The following is a 20,396-nucleotide window of genomic DNA, read 5'->3' on the forward strand; positions in this document are numbered from 1 at the left end:
AATTTAAATAGTTATTCTTTTCACTGAAAATAGAATTATCAATAGCTCATAAAGAATCAGTACATGATTGTGATGTTGAGCATCTATTTAATGATAGTAGAATAAGTCACAATTGAAATTTCTGAATTCCTTCTGTTACAGTGCCATGTAATTTATTCATCAGTAGTTTATCCATTTGATGGAATAATGTGTAAAAATTGTCTACCAAAATATGCTTGAACTGTTGTTATGTTTTGTAAATGTAATTAAGTGTGATAGTGAAAATGGCACAGAGTTAAGACTTAGTGGACATAAATAAAATGCACATCTTTGCTGCTTCTAATGAGAACTTTTTCTGTTTGAAGGCTGACACCCAAGATTGGTTTTCCTTGGAGTGAAATAAGAAACATCTCTTTCAACGACAAAAAATTTGTCATAAAGCCAATTGACAAAAAAGCCCCTGTAAGTAGTGTGTAGAATAGTATGCCTTTGTATATGAAGAGATTTAAGCCTGCAGGGACTTGCTCTGGCATTATGGCATGAGTAAATACTTTGTGACATTTATTATTTTTATTGGCAGAGTAGTCAGTAATCAAAATGAAATTTTGATTTTGAAGTATGGTATGTTTATTTTCTCTCTTTTCATTTGGGTTGATACTCTTAAGATTTTAATTGAAGTCAACTAATATTTTGTGATGTGTTGAAAAGCCACAGTGTAAGATGCTAAATTCTCTGGCTCCCTGCTTCTGTTTTTCTTTTTTTTGTGTTACAGCAGCACATTTCATGAGACTTTCTAGGTCAAAACTCTTCAGTTAACTAACTTACTGAAATAGAGTAGAGAACAGTCTCACTTTTTTAGAAGTTTAAATAAATAATTTTGTGGAAAGTAGCTAACCTCTACATGGAAGAATCCAGGTGTCATTTTGAATTTATCTTGCAAGTTTCTTACCGTAACTAGATTTATAGATTATGGTGTTGGATTGCTCAGAGGATGAATGTCAAAATATTTGTAAGTTTAAATTTAGCAAATGCAAGCATGCAGTAATGCTTTGAGTCTTGTCACAACTGTATTTTTAAATTAATCGATATACTGCAATTATTTTTGCTAGGATTTTGTTTTTTATGCACCCCGTCTGAGAATTAACAAGCGAATTTTGGCACTGTGTATGGGAAATCATGAATTGTACATGAGGAGGAGGAAACCTGATACAATTGAAGTGCAACAGATGAAGGCCCAAGCTAGAGAGGAGAAACATCAGAAACAATTGGAAAGGTAATTAACAAACTTCCATGAAACAGAAAAAAATTCTTCTACCCTTTTAAGAAAACTAAGTCATAGAATATCAGACATCTTAGCATTCTAGAAAAGAGAGCGCTGCTTTTCTTTCTGTAATATGTAAGGAGGCTTGTGGATTGGCATGGCTCATCTGTCTTAATAGAAAGCCGTATCTTTTTTGAGCTTTCAGCATAGTAATAGTAGCCGTACCGCTGTTTCTCATTACGTTTTTGCGAAACAGTATTAACTCTCTGTTGCTTGATTCTTAGGGACTTTTATACTCTACAGGTGCATCTTTAAAGCAAGTTCAGTGAAGAATGTCATGACTTACCTTTTGTGTATTTAAAAAATACCGTTGCCATTTCTAGCCCAGGTGAAACATCAGCCATGTCTCAAATGCAGGTATAATTGTGGATTTACCTGGTTGAACCACAACCAAGGCTGCTAATCAGTTCTGTTCATAAATTGTTTTTCTGTACCGTATTTTGAAACCGAAACTTGGTTCTTCTTGCATTGTAAACCGAATTTGAAACATTTAAAATTATGTGCTTCTGTACTAGCTGAGTAAACTGAAAAATATGCTACCAGCATCCTTAGAGTAGAACTTAATCTGTTTGAGGTTAAAAAAACCTCTTACTATTTTTTTTTCAGGGCACAATTAGAAAATGAGAAGAAGAAAAGGGAGATAGCAGAAAAGGAAAAGGAAAGAATAGAGCGTGAAAAGGAAGAATTAATGGAACGCTTACGACAAATTGAGGAACAAACAATGAAAGCTCAGAAAGGTGAGCTCTTACTGGTCCTGGATTTCTTATATGTGATGACAATGTTAAGTTCAGTTGGGTAGTTCAGTTCCACAATTCTCTTGGTATGTGTGGGGCTTTTTTGTTTTGTTTTTTTAAAATGTATTTTATTAATAATAACAAGAATTTAGTGATATACTATTTAATTTAAGAAGAGAGACTATTTTTCAATGTTAAAAGTTAAAAGATAGAGTGTGTGCGTATGTGCATATATTTGTAATAGAAAATCAATTCCTAATACAGCAAAAGTTTCAATTTTCTTTAATAAAAAGGAAATGAATGCATACACAGTTCAACTCAGAATTATGAACTGCTTAAAGTGCTGAAAACCTGGAGTTGGAGGGAGCAGGGAAATTAGAGAGGAAGAGTCAAAGTACTTCCTCTAGGATTTTGTTGAATTTAGCTTTTCATGTGGAAGTTCCTTGTTCCTTCATTTTCCTATTCCCTCGTAAGATTCGAGAATTTTAAAATTAAAATCTTGTCAGATTTTAGTGAATAAACGTAGTTTCACCAATCACAGTTCTTTGTGTTGAACCACCCTGTAGAGTCCCTGCCTCCACAACTTCCCAGTCCCTGTTCTCCATGTTCTTTTTTTGCCTCAGGGTTGGTTCACGTTCATAAAACTTCTCTTCCTCTCTTCTGTTTGTAACTGTTGGCTTCAGGCATGATAGATAGAATCACTGACTAAATCCATGCAAATAAATTACATGTGCCTGGCACTGTTCTCTAGCTCTACTCCAATATTTCTTAGTCTTTCAATGCAGAACAGGTTGGACACATCCAGACAGGTAACACACAAACTGTGCCTTGGAATTGTTTAAGGGAGGGCTATTTAGCCCAGGACAAAACAGTGTCAGGGTGATTCTAATGGTTTAACAATGTACACTTTCTCATAACTTTTGTACGCAATGTAGTCTAACTTCTGATGCAATACATAATGTTCATGTGTTGCTGGTCTTTTTAACCTTCTATTCACATAAGGAAAAGTGTTTATATAAATGGTATCTGTGTTCTGTAGTTTACTTGGTAGTTGTGTTCTCCATCTTCACAGGAAGATTTTGTTTGAGTAGTGTGTTTAAATATTTATGTGTTTTATTTAATTTTCCAAGTACTGCATTTGTACAACTCCACATGCTTGTAATGCTGTTCATTTCATTTTATAACTGATGCAGTAGGCCTTGGAAACCAACTGAAGAATATTGATTACATGAGACCTACTTAAAACTACAAGTGCAAAGATTAAGCATGTGTCAGCATACCTGGGAAGGTGCTTTTTTAGTATTAAAGCATATGGTGAAGGGCAAATGGATTGTTCCAATAACTCAGCAGTTGTTTAGGTTTTCTGGTGAAGGAATCTGTGGCAGCTATGCCTAGACAAAAACATAGTGGAAAATTTATCATTAGAATGAGCAAGGAACTTCAGAAAGACTTTTTTCATAGTTGCTTTATTTTGCACATCAGAGGAGTGTATTTTGCCTGTGCAAATCTTACCTTGTAGTACTGGTAGATTATTACTTCTTCCTGTTTTACTCAGAGTTCTGCCCTTTAGATTGCAATATTTTGCTAACCAGGCAGCTAGGCAACTATTATCCCTCCCTTGATTTAAAATTTTCCTGTTTGCATCTTTTTGGCTCTGTTCTGTGCAGAATTTTTCTGACCCTTCCAATGGGTCTTAGGTCATTTTGCTGGAGGCACATGCCTAAATTGTCTGTTGCAATTAAGGAATCTTTGTCAGGCATTTCAATAGAGTAGAAGAGTTTTTTGCTTTTTTACTGCAAGAGAGTATGATTTAATGTATATAAAATCTCCTTAGTAGTAAGAGTTGAGGGTGTATGTGCATGTATATGTAAATATATTTGAGTGTTTAGATTTATCGGTGAGGTCATAATTTTCTGAAACACTGGGCTGTCAGAACTGTCAGGTGAGATGAAGTATATCCAAAGTATGTCTTAAAGAGGGGGAAAAAAAACAGACATGGAGCATAGCTTCAGGTAACATGCACAACAGCTCTTAGCTTGAGGCAGCCTTGTAAATCTTGTCAGCTTTCTAGGTTACCTTATTTTTACTATGTAACAGCATGTTACAGCTGTTATGTGTGTTACATATGAGGAAGAGCTAGGTAGTGATATCTTGTCTGCAAACTTTCCTTTTGGCAGAGCTAGAGGAACAGACTAGAAGAGCTCTAGAACTGGATCAAGAACGAAAACGTGCAAAAGAAGAAGCAGAGCGCCTGGAAAAAGAGCGTCGAGCAGCTGAAGAAGCTAAAGCTGCTCTAGCCAAGCAGGCAGCTGATCAAATGAAGAACCAGGAGCAGCTAGTAAGAAGCTTTAACCCTATTTTGAAACAAATTGAAAAAGATAGTTGGAAATGTAGCCTTTATTCTTGGTTATACCTATTTTGTCAAATGGACAAGTACGTTGAAACACAGATAAAATATGTGAAATACTGTTACAGATTGTTGTGGGAACTTTTTTAGAAAACTACATTAGATTTACCACTACTCACAAGAAAAAAATAAATCTCTGGGGCTGTAGGAAATTAAATTATGAACTAGGCGTTTCAGACTGACAACACCCACTACATTCTCTTTCTAAGAGTGTCAGGCTTATCCAGCTGAGAACAAGAGTAGCTTCCTCCTGCAGTCAACTGGGAAGCCTGTTCTCTGAAGCAGGTCTGTTCTGAAGCTTGGTGGTGGTGGTGGGGAGTCGGTGACACTGGGGGGGGTGTGTGGGGGGGTGTTTGTTTGGGTTTTTGTTGTTTTTTTTTCTCCTCTGTTCGCAGGATTTGCAGTATCTTCTCACATTCTGTGCTAGACTACTTCTTATTCAAGATTTGCACGTAATAACTGAGAAAGGCACGAAAATAGTAAAGAAATGATTTCTCAACTATAAAACATCTTTTGATCTTCTGTAAACTTAGCACACAATTCTGAAGGCAAGATTTAGCTTAATAATACTGAGATCATGATCCAGAATAACAATCTTACTGGCGGAACCATTAAAGTTGTATTAAACTGAAACAGCCCCAAATGCTAATTTGTAACTACAGCTCACTCTTTCCCAGCAAGCTTTGGAAGTGTAGAAGATAAATGTTTTTTTCTGGATTTATTTCCATCAGGCAGGAGTACTGATTCATTCCCTCGGTCATGTATGCTTAAAATCTGTATTTTTAGCAGAGAAGTGATGGATGGTAACTAACTCTTTTCAAGTCAGATCACAGCAAAGGCTCTGCTTTCTTCCACTGCAGAGCCAAAATGATACCAAATTAAAACTTCTACTTCATTTTTTTTTGTTTGTTTCAGGCAGCAGAACTTGCTGAATTCACTGCCAAGATTGCACTTCTAGAGGAGGCCAAGAAAAAGAAAGAAGAGGAAGCCTCAGAATGGCAGCACAAAGTAATGAGCTCATGCTGTGTGAAGTCAGAACTTCAAAGAAACTAAAGGAGATGAATGCGGAAATTCCACAGAAGTCCATGGGATTGAGTATTTCTCTTTCCCATAGGCTTCAGATAAACCTTTCTTAAAGGTTTTTGTTCTCCAGTCTAGTGAAGCCAGCCTATACTTCTAATTAACTCATTTATTAATATTAAATAGTCATGAAAGGGGGGAAATTCTCATCATAAAGGTATGGTCAAAGATTTGAAATGGCTTCCTTATGTGTGGTGATGAAATAGATTGGAGCTTTGTCTTGGAAAAGAAAATACCTCAGGAGCAAGATGTATAAAACCATGAGTGGTGGTGAAAAGATGAACCAGAACAATAACAAAGGCACATCGAATGCAAGTGGACAATAGTTTAAAGCAAAATAGTATTTCTTCACAAAACCTGTAATTAGCTATGGGATGTGAATACCAATTGTGTGCACAGGTTCAAAAAGTGATTGAACAAATTCTTATAAGTTCTGGTCGAATCTGAAATTTGAAGACATCACCTTTGATTTAGGAAGTCCCTGAGCCTCAAATTTCAGGAGGCTGGGAAAGCTGGAAAGCAATCAGCATGACTGCCCTATTCTCTCACTCTTCTCTTGTCTGGAAATAGCTGGACTCCAGTACAACTGGTTTTGAGTCACATCTTTTTTACTCTGTATTCCTATTTGACAATTTTTGGTGCATAAGCTTGTCATGTCCTTTATAAAGGACAGTTTCTATGTGTCTGAAAACATCTCAAATATTTATTTTTATTTTTCTCACTGTTCATAAATCATTTTAAAAGATGCTAAGTACTGTTTACTATATTTAGGCTTTTGCAGCCCAAGAGGACTTGGAAAAGACCAAAGAAGAACTGAAATCTGTGATGTCTGCTCCTTCTCCACCTCCTCCCCCACCAGTTATTCCTCCAACAGAGAATGAACACGATGAACATGATGAGAACAATGCTGAAGCTAGTGCAGAACTGTCTTCTGATGGTGTCATGAATCACAGGAGTGAGGAAGAACGGGTAACAGAAACCCAGAAAAATGAACGTGTTAAGAAACAGCTCCAGGTAATGAAGATTCATAGTTGTAGCAATGTAATTCAGGCTTTGGGTTTTCATTCCTTATTTGTCAGAAATCTCATTGAAATTACGGTATGCCAAGGAAACAGCCTTTTTATCATTTACTAGGTTTATTACTAATTTACCAACCAATATCATTCATAGTGTTCTAGAAGTGGACTAGATAGAAAGATTGGATGTATGATTGTGCTTTATAGCTTAAAAGTATTGGTATGTTGTCACATTGGCCAGTAAATGTTTCTAATAATTATATAATGTCCAGGACACCGAATGTTAAAACTTAATGCTTTCCTTTCTCAATATTGAAATTCATTAAGTGGTATGAACAGATGCTTGCTTAATAGTATTTGTGTTTGTTTGCAATCATTCACAGACGTTGTAAATGCAAAAACTGAATTATGCCCATTTTGGATTAACCTTACTTCCCTGAAACAGGGCATTTCCTCCCAGACTAGTCTTACCCTTCAAAGTATAATAATCTATGTTAGTGGTAACCCTCTGCCTTGTTACAAAATGTCTGTTTGGGAAGGAAATAAAAGAAATGGAAAGCTGCTGCTTTTGCTGGCAGCAATATGTTAGTAGCATGTATGTGTAATATCCTTTCTGCTTGACCAATCACTGAACAGGATCAGGGAGATAAACAAGAGCTCTCTTTAGTCAAGCAGAAATTGAAAAATAATGTCATTCTCCTGCTTTATCCTGCTGGTCCCTTTCTTCTTGGATGTTATGGTATGAAGCTTTTTTCTTTTTTTTCTTTTTTTAGTTTAATGGCCACAGTTATGTAAGGAAAGAATCCTATGTTCTCCTTCTCTTTCCCTCTGCAGTCTTTCTTATAGACCTCACAACTTGAGTTACTGAACAGCACAAGCGTTTCGTAGGTTGGCATTCAAGAAATCCATATCCAAGTTGCAGAATAGTTGTTATCAGAAATTCCAGAATCATTAAAAGATTAGTCAAAGCACTTAAATGCAAATATTTTATTCAACAGGCTTTAAGTTCTGAGTTGGCTCAAGCCAGAGATGAAACCAAGAAAACACAAAATGATGTCCTTCATGCTGAGAATGTTAAAGCAGGCCGTGATAAGTACAAGACTCTTCGACAAATCCGACAAGGCAATACAAAGCAGCGTATTGATGAGTTTGAAGCAATGTGAGAGCTGTTATTTTGCATATATGTTCCTCGTAAAGCTGAACCACCAACAGAGAAAAAAGCAGGCCTTTGCAGATTTGATGGATTGCACCCCACTTTGCCAAAGCACTTAATACCAGTTTGACTACAGTGGCTAGAAGACAAATTTAGGGGAAGCTATTCAACACTAAGGCAGTCTGTCATCCCTAGCTTTTTGATAGCAGTTTTTTTCCCTGTCATGTTTTCAGTTTCATTGTTTCATATTTTTTTCTTTGGAAACTGATGTGAAGTATATAACGACTGACAAGTGTATGTATTGCTTAAACATTAAGAAGTAGAAAGAAGAATGGAGCTGAACCTAAACTGGATAGGTACTATTTCAATATGAAGTTTGAAATTACATTTTTCAATGTAGCTACACCATTAAGAGTTTGATATTACTGACTTCCAGTTTCATTGTTTTTTCTCCCAAATGAAATTCTTGGTGTTTCATGTCCTGTCATCATTGATGGTTTTCTTTGCCTACCTGTTCACAAAGGTCTGGATGGCAGGTGGTAGTTCCAGGAAATATTTTTAAATGGAACACTACCTGTGGGCAGCACGTGGCTGCTGATAGGCTTGAATAAGTACTGCTTTTCCTAGATGATTCTTTTAGATGTGCAAAACGTTCTAATGCAGCAAAGGGAAAAAAAAATACAAAGCTTCATGTGCTGTTTGCTTGTAAGTATTTTATTTGCAGTAGGGAGACCTGGACCTTTCTGGCAAGGGAGCATATGAAAACATCAGTCCCAGGGAGGGGACAGTATCCTACCTCACTACTATATACATGATGACTGGTCCTTCAAACACCATGAAAAAAACCTGTTTAAATTGACTGTCACTACACAGTGATATCATAGAATGCTAGGAGCCCTTACTCCTAGGATTTTGGTTTACTCGAAGATGGATTTATAGTGCTAAATACTGTCTAACTGCCTTTTGTTGAGTTTAAATTGTAAAAGCGTCTTGTGTGTTTTAAAGCTGTAACCTGTCACTGGTATACTATCTCCTGGGAGGGGTGTAGAATGTGCATGTGAGTTAGTTTGTTTTTGGATTTCCAGATACAAAATGAAAGTTCCCAGAATTGGAGTAAAAGTGTTTGTAGCTTCAGTTTTCAGTGAAGCTAGTATTGTCATTGTCATATCTGATGTCAGATAATTAAGTCCTTTCCCTCTTGAAAAGGAGACCTGCTTTTTTGAGACATTTTCTTAGAAATTGAACTTTAGAAATAACTTCACAGTTAATGTGGACTGCAGTTATTCCTTCTAATACCCTAGTAAATATCTACAGTGGAATAACCCTGCTTTCTCTGAGGATGGTTCAGCTCTTTTCTGTTTGATATTATGCACTCATAAATTTACACTTATCTATTAAAATTTGCCATTTTATTAAACATTTTTTCATGCACAATAGGTTTAAATTTCTTATGAACAGTCCAACTAAGTTGTTTTTTTTATTTTATTTTGTGGAGTTAAAGGTTGGCTATGTGGGGTGACATCATGAAAATAAAATAAAGATACATTAATATATTTTTTGTTTGTGGGGCTAAACATATCTGGTTGACCTTGAAGACTGACGTGCAGATGGTGTGCACATGCTTCAAAATGCTGCTTGGTGGAAGTTGGTGTTTCTACTTGCAGTGCATTGTAAGAACAGGTTTTGTTTCACAGGCTTCATACACTGAAGCTTAAGCAAATTTCTGAAGTATTCGAATAGTTTGCCATAGCAGGTGAAATACCATGCTTCCAGTGAGTTTTCATTTTTCCCTGGAAAGTGTGCACTAACACTGATACATCAGTTTCAGTGTTGGGAAAAAATACCAGTAAAGTTTGCTGTTCATAAATCTACAGTATATAGAGTAGGGCTAAATGGATTAGATCCATTTATAAAGCTGTGTGATTTTTTTTTTTTTCTAAACAACCAGGAACAACCATTTGTAATATGGATTTTCACAATGAACAAAGTGGTAATAGCTGCTGTCACCAGCAGTTGGGAACACTTACTGGTGCAGAAATACTAAGAATACATTTAATGATTACTTGGTGAAGTAATTTTCCACATGCTTTTTCCTTTAGCATCATGTTTTGTGTTGTACAATTAAGCTACAATTACATCTACTATTTTGGATAACATTCATTGGTTAACAATAAAGAGATACAGTTAATTTCTCTGAGGTCCATTGTTGTTATTTAACGCACTTTTTCCTGACAGCTTTGCTAAATGCACTGTAATAGCCTTTTTCCAGAGCAGTGTACAAATTTTGATCATCTTTGTTTCACACTCTGGTCAAAATGATATTTAAAAAAAAATTTTTCAAATTGTATCCCTAGAGAATGGTACTTTGCTTAAGAAATTGCCACATACAGTTGGGAGGAAGCACTGGTGATTGTCAATTCAAAACAGGATGTGAATCATCAGAGCAAATTGGCTTTCTTGAGAGCAGAGGGTAATTTGTCCACGTAAGAGCTCTATGGGTAATGTAAGAACTTTCAATCACTGCCTACATATTGCTTAGCCCAGGTTAAGTGAAATTTAGTTTAACAGGTCAATGTCTTAAGCACTGAGAAACCTTGATGTGGTTTTTTGATACTGCACATTGTAATGGACAGCGCTGTCAAATATATGCAGGGCCATATGCTTTAGGTAATGGCAAGTTTATGGGCTTTTGCACCTAATACGCTTGGAGACAGCAGGGACAGTCCCATGTAAGTAGGTATACAAACTAATCTGCTCAGCAGCTCTCACATAAATTAGACCTCCTCTCAGGTGACATTCCATTCTAGCTTGTATTTGTTTGGCCTTGCACTCAATACAAGCATATGACCCTTTTTGTTACTCTGTATGGCAGAATTGCTATGATGAAGTAAAACGTGTGTACTTCATGCTTTTTACTGTGCGCACTTCTAGTTTCATACTTCTCTCTCCTTGGAGCCCCTCCTGCTGAAGCATTAGATTTGATGTTTCTCATTTGTTAGAGAGCTTCTGCATGGGTATGTAACTTCAGAATATTGTGCTTGAAAGGGGAGGTAAGTGCTTTGAAAGGTTTGTTTTGGTTGGGTTTTTTTAAAATATGTTCTTGAGGTGGAGAGAAAAGGATACCAAATAGTGCCACAGGCCAGACGAATACAATCACTCAGAATGCCTCGATGTTAAAGAAGATATTCTGTCTTCTGGAAGTAGTCCCCTCTGCACATCAAAACCTACATTTTCTGTTGGTTGTACTCTTCAAGTACATGTTTCTTGTATACTCTGTTTATTTTGTCCAAAACGGAACAAAATTCACGTCTGCCTTTTTAAACCCAGTTTGGAAAGCATTGCTGTGCTTTTGCCTCTTTCTTAAAACACGTTCTTTAGGGCTGTTAAGTAACCTGCTTAAGCATCTCTGAGGAAGAAGGAGGTTTGTTCTAAATGAAATATTTTAAACTTCTGAGGAGAAAGTACCTCAAGTATATTTTCTTAATTTTTTAAAAGAAAGAATGGAGAGTAAAATGATTAGTTAAAACCTTTTGCTTTTGAGAAGGACTTTTTATGCAAGCATTTTCCATGTCTGTTCACATGTGGATCATCTAAAAAGTCTTGTTCTCCCCAAGACATCAGATTAGTTTCAAGAATCGGCGATTTTAACAAAGATGATATATCCCAGTGGGATGAGGTTGTTGATGCTAGTGTTCATAAAGATACTTTCTGGGTACAGACATCAACATAAGAAAGCGGAAAGCTTCCTTACAAAAGAGCAAAGTTCACTTATTAATAGAAGTCGTCTCATACACATAACGTAATGTATCTTGGCTGTGTGATACGATTTTCCTGGAAAACGTATTAAGTGTCAATGCATCAGCATACAAACTGCGGTAATTTCTTTGACCCCATCAGAGCATATTCTGTTGTTTGTGCCCAGAGGTGGCGAGTACCTGCCTCCCAGCAGAAATGCCGTGCTGGCTGGTCAGCTGGGTGGGTGGCCCGGAGGCGGTTCTGGCTGGCGCGGTGGGTGCCTGCCAGGCGGTGTCCCTCTGCTCTGCTCCCACGCAGGCCGTGCAGCGTCTCTTTCCTCCCCAGCCAATGGGTCTGCAAGCCTGCGAGTTCTACATGATCGGCCCTTTCCCCAGCTTGGGGACCACCCAGTCAGCAGCCAGGAGCAGCTCAGGGCTGGAAGAGGTGGCATAGCAGTGAAGAGTAATGGTAGAGGACTACAAGGAAAAAAAAAAAACAAGTTTTGGTTTGCGGTGAGCTAGAATAATTAACCGGCCCATTTATTCACTTGTGTTGAGGACTCCTTTTCAGTGTACTATTGCAGCATCCACAAATTCACTATGTGTGACCAATAATTTGTTTAGCAAATTCAACAGCCAGTTTGTTGGAGGGAGTTGCACTTCTCGTTTCACAGAGCTGAGCCCAGATCTGTAGGCATAGGCCAGTTATCCGGTTCTGTTCTGATTCATGGAGTCCGTCACTTGTATTCACTTTACTCTTTGCAGGTTCCGAGTTGATAAATTGCTCCTTTGGCATACAGTTAGATAAACTTTGACTTGTTTTGCCTTTTCTCCCTTCACTGGGCAGAGATTGCTGACGTATCAAATGTATATGTTTTATTTAATGTGAATGATGTGTACTCGCCAAAGCCCAGAAAACTGCCCCCCAAAACTCCAATCCCAAACCATTAAATTTCTTCACAATAAGAGACCACAAATGCAGCGGTGCCTGCAATATTCTAGATACTCGGGAAGAGATAGATTATGCCCACACAGCTCATAGTTTAGGGAAAGACGAAGTTACCAAAGGGAAATGGAGCATTTGGAATTGCTGGGATTCCACTCGGCGTTTATATTGGCTTTTGTGAATAATGTGTCAGAGTGTTTCTGTTCACAGCAGTAGGCTTTAGGCAGCAGAAGAAAGGAGGGGAGATGGAAATGTACATCAGAGGAGGCGGCCTGGTTGGTGCAAATATTCCTGATGCACGTGTGTGTAAGAGTTAATGTTCCCTGTGCTCTGGATAAATGGATCAGGTGCAAAGAGATCAAGCTCAGAGGTAGGACAAATGCATTGCTGCTTTTTGCTTGTTTGGGGTTTTTTGTTTGCTTTTAAACTACCTTATTTACACAAGAGGAGTTGCTATTATCTGAATATTTAACTGAAGGCTTTTAGAAAGACTGCTGCCCAGCACTAAAAGGACTTGGAGTTCTTAAGGCCATGTGTACCCAGACTGGCCTTTATTATAGCTTGCTAAATTCCAGCAGAAGACACCTTCTGCAGTCTGATAATTTTGCCTTCGAGCGTTTCTGCCTTGACAAGATAAGAGTTGTCTACATGCACGGTTCTAGCTGCCCCATTGCTTGTTCCAGCAATGTGAAACCCGTGTGTACCCATGTGAAACAGTAATCGCGTGACAGGCTCCGTGAGCACATATGCTGAACTCTGCGGGATCTCATATCAAGTCTACGGCTCCCTGTGGCTTCAGCTTTCATGCTTCTTAATCACCCTTGATTTCTTCATTAAACTTGATACAGTATTTAACTTCTTAATCAATAACTTCAATAATATCCTACTAAACTGAGCTTCCAGTTGACTACTGTGTCAAATGTTTTCTTAAAATATATTATACTGATGAGTTGAAATAGTCTAGCTTTGCTTTTATTTAAGCAGCGCTTCTGATTAATTAATAATCTCTATGAATATGGTAATTCCAGTTGTATTGCCAGAGAGATTCATTTGCATCGGGGCTGAAGCTGAAAACTTTTCTGCCAAGTGCACTTCGATCTTCAACAAAGTAAGTTGAGAACGTGTAGGTAACATCCAGAATACACAGACCAGTCTGTCCTGCCGCTGCCTTTGTTACTGGGAACAAATTCATTTACGTTTGAGTGAGCAGACCCAGTGTTTAGGGATTTGGGACAGGACAGTAAGCTTGTTCACACATCAGAAGCATTTCTAAAAAGGATAAGAAATCTTCATATCGCTAATCTGCACTTCTGTATGTTTCCTGTCCTTGATAGTTTTTCTTCACTTTAACTCACATTTTGAATTCTTGGATCTCTTCTCTTGTGAACAGTGCTTCAGGCATCTGTCTCGCTGCGCAGTGCCAGTTGTTGTACATCTCTGTACCATTTGAAAACGCAGCTCTTTCTCTTTCTTCTTTTGCATTTGGGATCTTATAGAGTTGTTTTCAACAAAGCCAGCTAACTCATCCTATTGCAGTTTAGAACTAGTACAGCTTCTCTTGGAACAATCTCTGGATTCATTTTGGCTGCACATTCTTTTGTCAGGCATGCACAGTATATGCCACCTTATGGAAGAAATAACTGTATTAACTAGTTCATAATTGCTAGTAGCATTCTGAAGAACAGAAAATGTAAGAAAACAAGTCTGTTAATGCATGCAGAAGACAGGGGGAAGGTCTGAATCACAGTGTTTATACCCACGAGGTTCAACTTTGAGCCTAGCCCTAGTCATGCAACCAAGGGAGCATGTGGGAGAGAAATTCTGTGCTTTCATTGTGTAGCTTACCTGTCTGGCTGGACTATGCCAGAGAAGGTGCTGGAAGGGGATGGTTATGCCCACTCAAACAGCAGAGCAGTCGGGCACAATTGCATGGTGCTGTGGGTTTGCTTTTCTGCGCAACAGTTGTCCTGGATGTAAAAATACTAAAAAGAAAAAAACATGGAATAGTTGATTTTTTCCTGTGGGTCGTGGTTATATTCCTGCCTAGCTTCGAACCTCGTCTGCAGGTCACCCTGGTAAAAGCTGAAGTCCTCTATAGCATAAGCACAGATATCTTTGAAGAGTTATCCATCCGTCTGCACTGACTTTAAGAAGCAGTGGCAGGTGTGGGGGGGAAAAGATCTCCTACCTGTCTCTGCTCATTCTTATATGGGGCCATGAAAATAAATTCTGGAGAACCTTCTTTCTAGCAGTGGCTTCTGTATGCTTTGGGTGGCCCTCTGCATACATGTTTCTCCCAATCTTTGAACCGGTTCTCACTTTTCGCCTTGCTTTACTGCTGCTGTATTTTTTTTGTCCTTGCTAGTGTGTCATGCCATTTATTTCATCTGAAGAATAGATTTCAGCTTAGATCACTGAGAGCTTTAATGCAATTAAATAACTTTGTTTCAGTATGAGAATGCCAATGAAGATGGGGAAGGAAGGTGTTGCATAATTATTAGTTTAAAAACATTGTGGGGGGAAAAAAGTTTAAGCCTTAAGACTTACCAAGAGAAATATGTTGTATTAGCTGACTCCTTAGACTACAGGGTGAAAACAAGAGGCAGGCAGCTACGTATGGCAAGGTAGACTTTTCCTCAAACTAAATTTATGGTAGCAAAGTACTTTGGTAAAATTCACCAGGCTTTTTATTTATTTATTTATTGACATTTGCTGGATTCTTTAGAGAGCACTGGAGAAGACAATACTGTATATTTCTTTTTTCGGTCATATTTCCTTTAATTACTTCTGTTGTGGCTTATTCTACCAATTTAAGAGTAAAAATGCCTTTTTCCTCCCCAGTGATTTTGTAAAATTGTGTTTTGCCTATGACACTGTAACTAGCTTTGTAATCTGGAGCTTAATGGATGAAACTATTTTCTGGGGGAAAGGTAGTATAATTTGCTTTGCATTTAACTGAGCTTGATAATTTATACTATATATATAAAAAAATTTATATATAGCATGGTTAACTCAAGATTTCTAATACAGTATGTGGCATCAGGCCTTGTAATGGCTGTATTAAAGTGAAATACACAAGTTGCTACTTATTTTTATATGAACTTTGATCTTGAATAGTTTTAGAAATCAAACTTTTTAAAGCTAACTGTGTTTAAAAAAATATTTAAAAAATATTACAGCATGCAGAGTGAGTATGGTTCAGTTTTGTCCTTGATATCAAAATCAGATCTATTTACCTGCATGTTTGTTTTTATGCTCCTGCAAAAGCCAGTTGTTTCTGGGGATCTCTTAGTACCAGGAAACATTTCGCTGGTTTCAGTGGTACCTTCCAGTCTGCAGTTTCACTCGCTGTCAGAAGCCCGTTTCTCCTCCCCACCCCTGGCCAGGAATTGCTGTCAGACTTTTAAAACACCAGAGTGGTTTTAGTACTTCTAAATCTTAACCACACATCTTATTTGTTTATGCTCAAGCCCTGGAAGTTCCCACTGACTTTCTGCGTCAGAAAATGATTTGTGCGGGAAACAGGCTGCAGTATAAAACTTGACACGATATTCCTTCATGTTACGTGCTGTAGCTGCACTTGTAAACATAAAGTGGTATTGAGGGCTGCTTACTTTTGAATAGCAACTCATTCCCTATGCATATTGAATGACAAAGAGAATCTGGTAATTAAGTCTTTTTCCTGGTTCCTTCTGAATGAAATTCTGATTTATTAATACTTATAGCTGAAGTGTTTCTCTAAAACAATCAGAATGAGAGGTTCGCACTATAGGAAGGCTGAATTTAAAATACTGATTATTCTTTGCCTATGCATAATATAATATATTTAAGGAAGTTATTCTCTAAAAGGAAAACATTTTTCAAGGCACTTCAACAATGACTTTTCATAAAAATCAACATGGAAAATACACGTTTTTGAAATGTATCTTCACTCAAGTAAATTTTGACTCATTGTAAAGATTTCCACCCGAGAACTTTAAACTTTAGGAGAGAAATAAATTTGAGAGAGATTCTTTATGCTGTCCTCACCTTTTCTCCAAAAGGCTCATGCAAGGCAACAAACTGAATAAACTAAACCCCAGAGCTTATACAGAAAACGGCATGCGTGCTGTGCTAAAAAGAAGAGATGTCTGAAATCATATTGGCTGTGATTGAATGTTCTACAAATACGTCCTATATTTGGTGTATTTACGCACAAGGCATCTTATTTCAGCCACCTTTGGGAGCAGTTTTAACACAGTCTTACCTGCGTCGTGCTCAGCTGTGGTTTCTCTCATCTGCATTAGCAAATTAGTACTTTAAAACTACTCCCTGGGTGGATTTTAGGTGAGGTTCTTTATAATGCTAAAAGTTGCGATCAAAACTGTACTGGTATGTGCAAGAATTTGACTCTGGCATAGATGAGTAGTGAAAGAGAGTTGGAGCTGCTCTTCAAGCCGAAAGTCAATGAAGACGGATTCAGGGTGTCCTTGGGGGCCTTGGCCACAAGAACCGCCTGTTTCTTAAATCATTCTTCTCTGGTGCTCCCTCATTCTGCTGACATCTTGAACAAAATTCAGTTGGAAATCAAATTCAGGAATTTGATACCTTTCAGAATCAAATTCACAGGGAGTGAAGTATGGCTCTTATGATGTTGCTGCATAATTCTATTGATTGTTTTTGTTTAGTATTCTTTTGCTAAATCTACTTGATCTCTCTGTGTCTTTTTGTGCAGGTTACAAAAGTACGATCTCTTGCAGCCCTTAGGATAGGAACAAGGTAAAGATCAGCAGAAGACCTGGGGTCTGCCAAGGCCTGCCATTGCACTTCTGTAAATCTGGACAGTTGGTAGTGCTTTAAATTAGGTGCTGCCTGGTCCGTGAAGAGTTTTCTGGAAGGACCAGGAAGTGCTGTTATGACACTTCGTTAATGTTTGGGTCTCTCGTGGTGTCTCTAAATCTTTCTTTCGTTGTCTTTTCCCAGGAGAAAATTAGCTTTTTGAAGTATTTAAGTTGTTGCTCTTCCCAGAAAAACAGGAAATAATAGTAATATGTTAATCTTTAACATGTAATGGGACGTGTTAGAGTGAACGGTGATGTGACCCTTCAAAGCGCTCCAGGATCTTGTAGGCTTTGCCCACAAAATGATGTAGTGTGGGAAGCCTGACTCTATATCCAGCCTGGGTCAAGTGAAATAAGAGTAGATCCTTTCCAAGTTTTCTTGGTTTTCTACACAATTTCTAATAGTCTTGATGATACATGAATAGCATCAGATAATTTTCTAATGTAAAACTCCAGATTTAATATGTCTGTACATACATTTCCAGTGTAAGCACCCGTTGCTACTTGCCTTTTTGTACGCTATTAGGATGTGCATACTGTGTATACGTAGCTGCGTTGAATTGTGCACCCTGCACAAAAGCCTGAATAAATGGGTTTTAAAGTTAATCCAAAGAATCACTCACTATTCATTTGCTGATCAATGCTTCTTGTTGCTAGATTGTACCACTTCTTTCAGTTCTCTGAGAAGTTTAATTCATTTTGTGGCACCAATCCAAAGTGGAGTTTCCAGGTATACGTCTTGTCCTGTGATCAGATAAGCCATGGGAGGCTGGATTTGCAAAGAACGGATTGCTCTTGAAGGAAAAGATGGGAGCTGGTAACTGAGTAGATGGACCCCTGACTTATTCCCAAATTCAGCTAGCATCCCCTGGGAATATACCAAACCTTGGAAACATTTGTGCTCCTTGTGGTGCCTTCCTGCACAGTGGCCTCCTGCACTGGGAACTGTGCGGGTAGATCCCCTGGAGGACTTAGATCTGAAACAGTGGCTGTCAAAGCCTTGCAGCACGTGTCCGAAATAACTGCCCGAGGAGGGAACCGCCTGAGTGCTCTGCAAGCCTCCCGCTGAACCGGGACGCTGCCTGGGTGCTCGCTGCTGTGCCTCCCGAAGGCAGCACCACCGCCTGCGGGGAGCAGCCCTCCGACTTCGCTGACGGCGGGGAGCTGTGTGCAGGGGGCTCTCCGTCCTGGCAGGGTTTGGGGCCCTGTCCCCCACCCCTTAGGACTGCGGGTTGGCAGGGCGGGCTGTGGGTCGTCACCAGCCTCCTGCTGAAACCCTGCAGAGCTGGGTTGGGAAGTGGGTTACACCGGGGCACCACCAGCTGAAGCAAGACCCTGGCTCAGCTCTTGGAGGACAACGTTTGGGTTCAGGACCCCGAGAGGAACATAAAATCCAGAGCTGTGGGATTTCAGGGGCTGCTTTGCACATCTAGGCCAGCACTGGTGCCTTGGGACTGGCTTGCTCAGCACTCAGGTGATTCTTTTAAGATTGTTTCTGCAGCCTCTCTCTCTCCCTGCATGACCCATGCGGGGGTTAGAGATGTTCCTAGTGCTCAGGGGAACCAAGGCATGGTGGCCTCCATGAATTTTATTTCTAGCCAGATTTTAAAGTGTTTCTACAATAACTGCAACTTGAAGCAGCCTTCTCCAAGATGGTGTTTACTTCAGGTTTCTAACAGTAAAAGGTAGTAAGACCCTTTCATGCAGATACATCTTCAGTATGACTGCAAAATGTTCCCAAGGATTTTATTTACTGTTGTCCTGCCTTGGCTGATGTCTGCCTACGATGCTTTTTGGCTTCTGTTGCCAGGGTTGAAGTTCTCTGGTGGATGTCCTGCAGAGGGGGAATTGCACAAGATGAAGGGTGACGTACCTTAGCAGCCAGATTTAAAAATAGAAACCTGAACGAAAGTGATTTTGATGTAATGAAAGGTTTGGGCTCTTTCTCGCTACTGATTGTAGCTTTGTTCAAAAGGCAGCTGCTCTGATACAGCTGTGACAGATCAGATCGGCTGCTCGTTAGCTGGCATGTGTGGGGTCAGAGCTGCTGCTGGTGGTGGCTGGCAGGAGCTGCTCTGGGAAGGGCTGGTGGCTCCCCGCTGGCGGCTGCTGGAGGACCCAGCCCGGGGACATCGCCGCCTCTGCTGCAGCAGCTGCTTTGTGTAAGCCTTGATGGCTGAAAATTGTCACGGTCTTCTGTGTGGGGTGACAATTTTGCCTGTGGGAAGACTACAGGAGGTTTCTTGGTCACCCCAAGGGGGTCAGAATTTTGCTGCGGTGAGGATGTTGTTGCTGAAATAGCAGATTGGTATTTACCTGTAGTTAAAGGTCTGTCTGAAGTATTGTAGCAGAGTTGTATGATGAAAGGTGCTGTCCTCCAAGGAAGGAAAGTGTGAATTCAGCCATGCCTGTGAATACCCGGCATGAAAGAGCGGTGCCTGGTCTGCAAGGCAGAAAGCAACTTGATCACTGCTCCAAGCGGTGTTTTCCTTCCTCGTCCCCCTCACCTCTTGCCTCTGTGCTATTTCCACACTTGGTGGCTGGCCAGAGGCTTTGCTGGTCCTTGCAGAAGTTCGTCAAGGGTCTTTCCTCTGATTTCACAAGTGGTCTTTGCATTTGTGGCCACGGCAGGGTCTGGATTTGAAAGCAGCCAGGCTGCAGCTGGCCAGGGCCAGGCGGGCACACAGTGGCTGGGGTGCAGACACCCCGGGTCTCGGGGCTTGGCTGCCTCAACTGTGGAGGGCAATATCGTAAACATTGTCCTGGTTTCGGCTGGGATAGAGTTAATTTTCTTCCTAGTAGCTGGTATAGCGCTGTGTTTTGGATTTAGGATGAGAATAATGTTGATAACACACTGATGTTTTAGTTGTGGCTAAGCAGTGCTTACACTGGTCAAGGACTTTTCAGCTTCCCACGCTCTGCCGGGTGCACAAGAAGCTGGGAGGGGGCACAGCCAAACTGGCCAAAGGGCTATTCCATACCATATGACGCCATGCTCAGTATAGAAACTGGGGGGAGTTGGCCAGAGGCAGCAATTGCTGCTCAGGAACGGGCTGGGCATCGGTCGGCGGGTGGTGAGCGGTTGTATCGCTTGGGGATTTTTTTGTTTTTGTTTTTCCCTGGGTTTTGTTCCTCTCTCTCTCCACCTCTCTTGTTGTTTTCCTTTTCATTACATTTTATTATTATTATTTTATTTTATTTCAGTT

The 20,396-nt window shown here is 39.5% G+C and overlaps 1 protein-coding gene across 2 annotated transcripts in view; it reads left to right on the forward strand.

Annotated features, from left to right (window-relative positions):
* RDX (radixin) overlaps window positions 1-9,887 on the forward strand; it is a 41,138-nt gene extending 31,251 nt beyond the window's left edge. For both annotated transcript variants that reach the window (XM_072850567.1, XM_072850566.1), the window contains 7 exons: window positions 345-441; window positions 1,089-1,252; window positions 1,907-2,037; window positions 4,212-4,372; window positions 5,357-5,449; window positions 6,293-6,535; window positions 7,536-9,887. In XM_072850567.1, coding sequence (XP_072706668.1) covers window positions 345-441; window positions 1,089-1,252; window positions 1,907-2,037; window positions 4,212-4,372; window positions 5,357-5,449; window positions 6,293-6,535; window positions 7,536-7,700 — 1,054 coding nt within the window. In that variant the 3' untranslated portion in view covers window positions 7,701-9,887. The remainder of the gene's footprint in view (window positions 1-344; window positions 442-1,088; window positions 1,253-1,906; window positions 2,038-4,211; window positions 4,373-5,356; window positions 5,450-6,292; window positions 6,536-7,535) is intronic.
* The last annotated feature ends 10,509 nt before the right edge of the window (window positions 9,888-20,396 follow it).

The sequence above is a fragment of the Ciconia boyciana genome, chromosome 1 (genome assembly GCF_034638445.1).
Source record: "Ciconia boyciana chromosome 1, ASM3463844v1, whole genome shotgun sequence".
Taxonomy (NCBI): domain Eukaryota; kingdom Metazoa; phylum Chordata; class Aves; order Ciconiiformes; family Ciconiidae; genus Ciconia; species Ciconia boyciana.